The sequence below is a fragment of the Electrona antarctica genome, assembly GCF_951216825.1.
Source record: "Electrona antarctica genome assembly, chromosome: 16".
Classification (NCBI taxonomy): Eukaryota; Metazoa; Chordata; class Actinopteri; order Myctophiformes; family Myctophidae; genus Electrona; species Electrona antarctica.
This window is the reverse complement of record NC_136797.1, coordinates 41791768-41800115: the sequence shown is the minus strand read 5'-3', so window position 1 is coordinate 41800115 and position 8348 is coordinate 41791768. Positions and strand designations below refer to the sequence as shown.

At 45.3% G+C, this 8348-nt stretch overlaps 1 protein-coding gene across 5 annotated transcripts; it reads right to left on the bottom strand.

Moving 5' to 3' along the window:
* Window positions 1-961: 961 nt before the first annotated feature.
* LOC306939936 (G-protein coupled receptor 182-like) lies at window positions 962-6844 on the bottom strand. 5 transcript variants are annotated; one of them, XM_079524766.1, is made up of 3 exons: window positions 6705-6844; window positions 5876-6012; window positions 962-3664 (listed from the first exon to the last, which is right to left on the bottom strand). In XM_079524766.1, exons 1-3 carry the CDS (start codon window positions 6754-6756, stop codon window positions 2549-2551), a joined length of 1305 nt encoding a protein of 434 aa, XP_079380892.1. In that variant the 5' UTR covers window positions 6757-6844; the 3' UTR covers window positions 962-2548. The 5 variants fall into 5 exon arrangements, with proteins under 5 accessions (XP_079380892.1, XP_079380896.1, XP_079380893.1 ...); XM_079524770.1 differs by having other exon boundaries at window positions 5953-6012; window positions 6705-6750; XM_079524767.1 differs by lacking the exon at window positions 6705-6844 and adding an exon at window positions 6426-6517 and having other exon boundaries at window positions 5953-6012.
* Window positions 6845-8348: the final 1504 nt, after the last annotated feature.

Below are 8348 nucleotides of genomic sequence, written 5' to 3'. Positions count from 1 at the left end.
AAAGGGGGCGGCACTGCGACGCTCTATAACAGAGTCCCAGAACACAGGGCTCATGAGAAGTGTGGAGTAACACTGGGAGGAGGCCGCCAAGATGCAATGCCCCAAAGACCCAGAGTGTGCCACTGCCGCAGCAACGATATCATGAGAGGCAGGTCTCCACCAAAAACACTGCCTGAAAGGGACGAGTCAAAAGCCCACCTCCTGTAATGTCCTTGTCAGTATAGCAACTCAACCTGCACCTGAAATAGACCCTCACCCCACCTCATCCTTGAGAGCTCATCCTTGAAAATGTAGGATTAGTTACCAGAATCAAGATCCATATGTGGTCTATGAGTTATTGGTAAAATAACAGCAGGTGGCGGCCATTATGAAAAATGTCTACCATGTTCACAGGACAAATCTGAATAGTACCACTGTATTCCTCATCCTTGACAATGTAGGATAAGTTACCAGAATCAAGATCCTATAGGTGATCTAGAACCTGAATTGGTCAAATAACAGCAGGTGGTCACCATGGTTACCATGGGGTTGGCATTTGGCAACTGCCTATGCCCCCTAGAGGCCAATATTTGCCCCTCCTATACACAGGTTTAATGTTTGTTTTGTAAACGCCATTGACAATGAAGGGAAAATGTATGTCATAATGTGCCATTTACGTCATATTGTCTCTTTATTGTTAATGGCGTTTAATGTTTGTGTTTGCACCATTTGTTTTATATCACCATTACATCACCTAATCAACATGAGTTAGACTTTAATATATTAGCGCCCCTCCCTTCACACGGGTGTGATTTTTTTTATCTGGGTGCTTGCCACTCGAACCAAAATGGTTCTATAGACCCTCACCTTCAAATTAGTAGTGAAAGTGAAACTTTTACATGAGTTGTAAATTAAAGCTAAATTTAACATGGAGACGGAACCCCACTAATTGTAGTGAAAGGAATGGGACAGCACTTCAATATGATCATGAGATTCATGACACTTTGCATCACTTTTAATTGTGCTTATTTACAGTAAGTGCTTTAAACATACAGAGGCAACAACACCGAAAAGGTATAGGCCTTTATTTTGCCTAGGCTGTAGCAGTGTAGCCTATACGAAATTGAAGAGTAACTTTCTTAGTTACAAAACAATACCACATAGAGCTTAATTCGACAAAAATAAAATCAATACATCAGCAGATTTTAGCATGAGACAAACCAAGAATACAGAAATATGCAATCATACATACACCCATGATATGCATATTTTCGGTATAACTAGGCTTTTATGTAGGACTACATGTTTTCATGTCCATCTCTGCTTGGCCTATATAATAATAATTTATTGTTGATCAATAATACATGCATGTATATTTTAGTATTTAAGCTGTTTTGTATTATTATTTTGTATAAATGCATACTTCACCACTTTCCTGTGTGATTATAGGGGTTGTAATATTCATAGGGACATGAGTCTTCATGCAACAAGGAAAGGTAAATAAAGCCACATACAGTAAAGACAGTGGTCCACAGGTTAAACCCACATCAGGTACAAATCCCACCCCATTCGACTGGTATCACCCCATATAATCGGCGAAATCATCTGTTATCAGCCCGTTTGAATGGGGCCAAAATGTCCATACTGGCATCCTCACTGTTCAGTATGTCATTATCAGCGATTGTAGCATTGTCATTATCACTGATGTCCTGACGGAGGCGCGCCGTGTCCACATCAGGGAAATCCACGGGAGGTTTGAATTCCAGGTTTGTGACCTTTGGCCCCTCTAAACCCAGGTACTATAGACAGAAACCCTGTACTCCTCTTCCCCCCTCTTCTTATCACCAAGTCCACATTGTTAGAGGTGGAAAGAAACTCACCCTGGCAGGCTGAAATGGAAGTCACAGGATCAGCTTGGACTTCCTCACAAAGCGAGATAGTGTACTGTACTGCAACTACAGCAAATTACAGTAGTCTATATGTCACTTGCATTTCCTAGTTAAAATGGATAACATTGGGGTTATCTTATTATTTTGTGTTTACAGCAGCATTCAGAACCAGAAAATGTAAGGTACGTTTTATCTGCTTCGTGATTATAGTAAAAAAGAAAAATGTCATTACATTCCAATGTTTTCAAGTGGCTTTATAGTAAAATGAATAGTAGTCTTATCTTGTACTGGCCCAACAACAGATCTGTTTACATAAATTCTTTGTTATTACAATTCATTTACACTATACTGTAAGATCCTGGATGTTGCTATGAGTTTGTGTGGGAGTGAAAACATTCTTTCCTCTTCTGTGTTTAAATTAAAACAAATCATGAAAGGTGTTGATGAGCTCATCATTCTAACAATAAAAAAAGGAGTGAGCACAGTGAGCCGGTGAGGTAAAAGAAAGAAAGATGTTAATACCAATGACAGCACAATCTGTGCCTCTGCAAAGTGCATTTCCAACACATCAAAGACAGTGTGACATTATCATTCATTTCCACTGGTTTTTATCATCAGTCTTGGAAGAGTATTTTTGCATAAATAACAAAGTCCATTCTACCAATAAATCACCAGCTTTCTTATGACTGAACATCCGAGTGACTGGTACTCATGTCGCTTATCCTCTGCTGCTTCCCAGCATCTTTTCCCCCTGTGTCAGCCGTGTTAGGCTGGGACCCTGGTCCCATCTGAACCTCTGCCGCCTCTCTAGGTAGGTAGTTCACCACGGTATTGATCAGGTTGTTGCGGAAGCTCTTGCTGAGGAAGTTGTAGAGAATGGGGTTGGCGATGCAGTGGAAGAGCGTCAGGCAATGCAACACGGTGTATGAGAAGTAGATCACCTCAAACGTATTACAGCTGAAAACAACCCAGGGGTCTTCGAATGAGTCGGGATGTGCGAAGTCTATGAGTATTAGTGTCTTCACCAGGTGATATGGCAACCAGCACACCATGAACACCAGTGAGTAAACGTGCACCAGCCACACATCTCGCCGGCCCTGCACATCCGGAGCCGTGCGAACCGCGCGAGCTATGAGGATGTTGAAGGTGATGATGATGGCCGCAGGGCCCAGGAACTGGAATACCACAGCTATTAAATCATTCACGATGTACCACACCACAAAACTGTGCTCAGGCACCACGTAGCAGCCCGGTTCATCCCATTCCACGAGGTCCACATGAACGTTGTACAACAATGCCAGGACTAAGGATAGCAGCCACAGGCCTCCGCAGAGCAACCAGCGGCGCCGGCCCACCACAGGGAAGCAGGTGGCAGATGAAGGCCTGGTCAGGGATAAGTAACGCTCCAAGGTCATGAAGGCCAGGAAGAAGGTGCTGCTGTAGAAGTTGACCCCGTAGATGAGGTTGGTGGCCTTGCAGAGGAAGCGGCCCCACAGCCACACACGGTCCATGGTCACCTCCATCATGGAGAAGGGCAAGATCATGATCACCATGAGGTCCGACAGGCTCATGTTGATAATGCAGAAAAGGACCCCGTTGGCCGAGTGGCGCCGGCGCCAGTTGACCCAGACGACCACAACGTTCTCCAACAGGCCCACGGTGAAGAAGAACAGGTAGAGGATGAAGAGTGCAATGCGCCGGCCGTCCGTGTCAAGGTCGAGGGTGCACTCGTGGAACCACCACGATGAGTCGTTGTGGAAGGAGTGGTTGCTGTTGTTGTCTTCAAGCGACATGGTCTGGGGTTAAAAGCAGAGAGGACATTTCAGATTCTGGCTCAAAGTGTTTTCAAACATTAACTAAGAAAAGCACAGCACAACAGGAGGGTCTAGACATGCTGGGCTATGAAAATATGATGTTTCCAGGATATTCTAAGTGGCTCATAATAGTTTGGACCTCAGTGCTTGCTTTGAATTGCTTGCTGTTACCGGGTTCAGTTAGCCTGCGAAGAAATACAAAATCACACCCGTGTGAACTGAGTGGTGTAAGGTCTGTCTGACGTAATGAAATCATGTCTGACGTAATGAAATCACACCCGGGTGTGATTTCATTACCTGGCTTTGTTTGTGCAGAAAAAATGAGCATGGTTGTTATGTTCACCCTGTTCACACGGGTGTGATTTCATTACGTCATTACAACAGGGTGAACATAGCAACCATGCTCATTTTTTCTGCACAAAAAAGCCAGTTGTAGGAGTGGTTTACACCACTCAAAAAGCCCACGCAGCGATATTAGTCTGGCCATGCAAGGCTAGGATTCACTCACAGTTCCTTTGTGATCACTAACTATATATCAACAATCCACACACAGTGATAAGAGGATAGTAATGTACAACACTCAATATACACAAATGTATCATTCACAAAATCATCTAAGCACTTAGGAAACTTAAACCTCATCACTTGAATGTGAGGCAGAAAATTGGTCACATTACCTTGATATGTTGGTGTGGAAAGGATCAATGATGAAGAGGGAGGGTTCGTCTCAGTGTGAGCAGCCTGGGGTTTGTGTCAATCACAACAAGACAACTCTACTCCAACTCTGCTGTCCTGGACTATCTGGGCAGTCAGGCAGCCTGAGCTTCTCCCCTCCCATCGGAGGCCAACGCACGCACGCACGCGCACGCACGCACGCACGCAGCACATGTTCGGATGTGTACTAGCCTTCACATATGCCCATATAGGCCTATTTATTGTTTTTTTTGTTCCCGTCCATAAATGTACTTGTGTATTTGCCACCGAGTGGCGCGCTATGAGCTTGTAGATCTGCTACTTAAAACCTTTGCTTCTGTAGAACGCCACAACGGTAAGGCCTTCCGGTCTGATTCTCGGATATGTTATAGAGCTCCACGAGACGCACGCGTGGAACTGTAGTACGTCCTCGGGCGACCTTTCTAGTCGACATGGCGCGCGCGGACGTTCCACTACACCGAGTGGCGCGCTACGAGCTTGTAGATCTGCTACTTAAAACCTTTGCTTCTGTAGAACGCCACAACGGTAAGGCCTTCCGGTCTGATTCTCGGATATGTTATAGAGCTCCACGAGACGCACGCGTGGAACTGTAGTACGTCCTCGGGCGACCTTTCTAGTCGACATGGCGCGCGCGAACGTTCCACTACACCGAGTGGCGCGCTACGAGCTTGTAGATCTGCTACTTAAAACCTTTGCTTCTGTAGAACGCCACAACGGTAAGGCCTTCCGGTCTGATTCTCGGATATGTTATAGAGCTCCACGAGACGCACGCGTGGAACTGTAGTACGTCCTCGGGCGACCTTTCTAGTCGACATGGCGCGCGCGAACGTTCCACTACACCGAGTGGCGCGCTACGAGCTTGTAGATCTGCTACTTAAAACCTTTGCTTCTGTAGAACGCCACAACGGTAAGGCCTTCCGGTCTGATTCTCGGATATGTTATAGAGCTCCACGAGACGCACGCGTGGAACTGTAGTACGTCCTCGGGCGACCTTTCTAGTCGACATGGCGCGCGCGAACGTTCCACTACACCGAGTGGCGCGCTACGAGCTTGTAGATCTGCTACTTAAAACCTTTGCTTCTGTAGAACGCCACAACGGTAAGGCCTTCCGGTCTGATTCTCGGATATGTTATAGAGCTCCACGAGACGCACGCGTGGAACTGTAGTACGTCCTCGGGCGACCTTTCTAGTCGACATGGCGCGCGCGAACGTTCCACTACACCGAGTGGCGCGCTACGAGCTTGTAGATCTGCTACTTAAAACCTTTGCTTCTGTAGAACGCCACAACGGTAAGGCCTTCCGGTCTGATTCTCGGATATGTTATAGAGCCCAGCAACACCGGCCGACACCTCCAAGGCTTCCTGGGTGATGGCGAGGAGGAGGAGGAGGGCTGCCACGTCACCTCACAGTCCAACTGTCTGTATGTACGCCTCTGCTGTGCCTGAGGGAGGCACGCACGCGCACACACACTCACCTCACCTGCCCAGGCCATTGATGCCAGACGACCCTCGGGCCAGGCACTGCAGCCTCAGCCTCTCCACGGGATCTGAACTCACACAGACATCTCTTGGCGTCCAGCGCCATCTCTCGGTCGTGCCTCGACGTCCTGGCCATGGCTGAACACACAGAGCACATTAATATAATGTGAAACATTATAGTGGATGCAGTTAGCTTAATGCTAATTCCGATTAGCATAGTTAGCTTCTTATCCATGCTACTGGTGACTGGTTTAGCACAATACAAACTCGGACTCATTACATAACATGCAAATCACACCACCACTCAATATAAAAATAAAACGTTGTCTTATAAAGCAGCATATACTTTGTTTACATTCAGACCCATGGCTTTGTACAACTACTGGCCAAAGTTGAAGTTCATATAGTTGTACAACATTCACCATAAAAGCCAAAATCGCGACAGAGTCAGCTATTCATTCATTACTAACTATTTCACAGACCTTGATGTGACTGTTAGCTGTGATAAAGTAAAGTAAACAAAGTGATGATGAATGACACGAAACACACACGTAGGATGTAGCTCTTCTCACAACATTGACGACACAGGTCGGTTCTTTATAAACGGGCATTTATTGGGCATTCTTCTCATCCCTCTGCTGTTCCATGCCGTGAGAACTATGTTCACACAAAATAATAAACACATAAACAATCAACAAATTACGTCGCAATACATAATATTGATCAAACAAAGAAATACAAAACATGTAGAAATGCGCGATGCGCAGGTGAACGTGTCCGACAAACCACCACAATACAACACAACAAAGATAACTCTCAAATAATAATACCTCGTTGGCCGCTTGTTGTGTAAAGAGGTTCTTGATGCTTCTTGAGTTTCATACAGTCCTTTGAATGTCCTTTTGACCGTGTTTAATAACTTTAAACAGTTCAAACACACTACTCTGCTGCGAGTGTGCTTCCTTGTGCAGACCAGAGTCTGAATGAGTGAGAGAAATGTTTGTACCACCTGTGTGCAATGCCAGGCAATCATGCATCAATCAGTCAATCAATCATGGTCCAGTGTTGCTACTGACAGACAGGGAACTTGGTTCTGCCTCAGAAAGTTATCATCACATCATGTTTACATTTTTAACCTCATATGAAATCAATTATGAACCACATATTTATTATTGTATCATGACATTATTATGAATTATGCTTTATGAACTTATGACCATGAATTGTTGTATTTTAGCTATTTTAGTCTTTTTAAAGTAAGCATTTTAATAGCAGCACTTACATAGGAAGTCAGAGAAACGAATCAAAGAAAAGACCGTCATCTGCCAGTGTAATTCAGAACAGCGCCACAGCCCATCCACATGTATGAAGGCATATGCCTCTCCCCTCCTCTCCTCTCTCTCCTCTCTTTTTGAATGAACAGACAAAACACAAAACACAACATGTTCATTAATGTTATTCTTCACAAACTAGACATTTTATTCATATTTAGAAAATGCAGAATCCAATGGCGTCGGTCTGGGCTCGTTTTGCAAAGGTCAATGGTCAGCAAAAAGACTGCCTCCTCTCTCCCCTCTCTCCACAGAAGTGAAAACAGACAAAACACACCTTTAAAATATGTTCCCTAACCCTATTCTTCGCAAACGAGACATTTTATTCATATTTAGAGCGTCCCAAATTCAATGGGGCCGGTCTCGACTTTCCAGGACGTTTGCAAAGGTCAATGGTCAGCAAAAAGACTGCAATGGTGACCCTTTGGGCCAAATTCTTAAATAAACGGGGTGATATATATTTTTAAAAATATGTAAGAACCTCCAATATCCATATTCAGGACATGTCGAATCCAATGCAACCGGTCTCGAATTTCCACGACGTTTGCAAAGGTCAAAGGTCAGCCGAAAGACTGCCACGGTGACCTTTGGGCCAAATGCCTTAACAATTAAGTGATAGATATTTTTTTAAATATGTAACACCCCCGAATATCCATATTCAGGCCATGGCGAATAAAATGGCGTTGGTCTCGATTTTGTGGGACTCTTACAAGCGTCCGATAAAGGGAACTACACTGCAATGCTAGGCCTCGGGTCAGATTTGAGGTTCCCGAGGTCGCAGAAAAAAACTCAGACCATCACGAAGATCGGCTCGTCGCCGCGATCGCAGAGGTGTTCGGCCCATCCCGAACAGACTTACGATCGTCGGCGTAGGCGCGCGTGAACGTCAAACTTTGCTTCACTGGAACGCCACGACGGTGAGGCCTTCCGGGATGATTTTCGGATATGTTATAGAGCTCCCGGAGACGCACGCATGGATCTATAGAACGTCCTCGGGCGACCTTTCTAAGAGGCACGGTCTCGTTTCACTTTTTCAGCCAGGACGCTGTTAGAGTCTATGGGTCTATGACGTGTCTGCATGCACAGAGCCAAAGTGAAGGACGTTTTGTACGACTGTCGGAGGCGTACGTCCGAGACACGTAA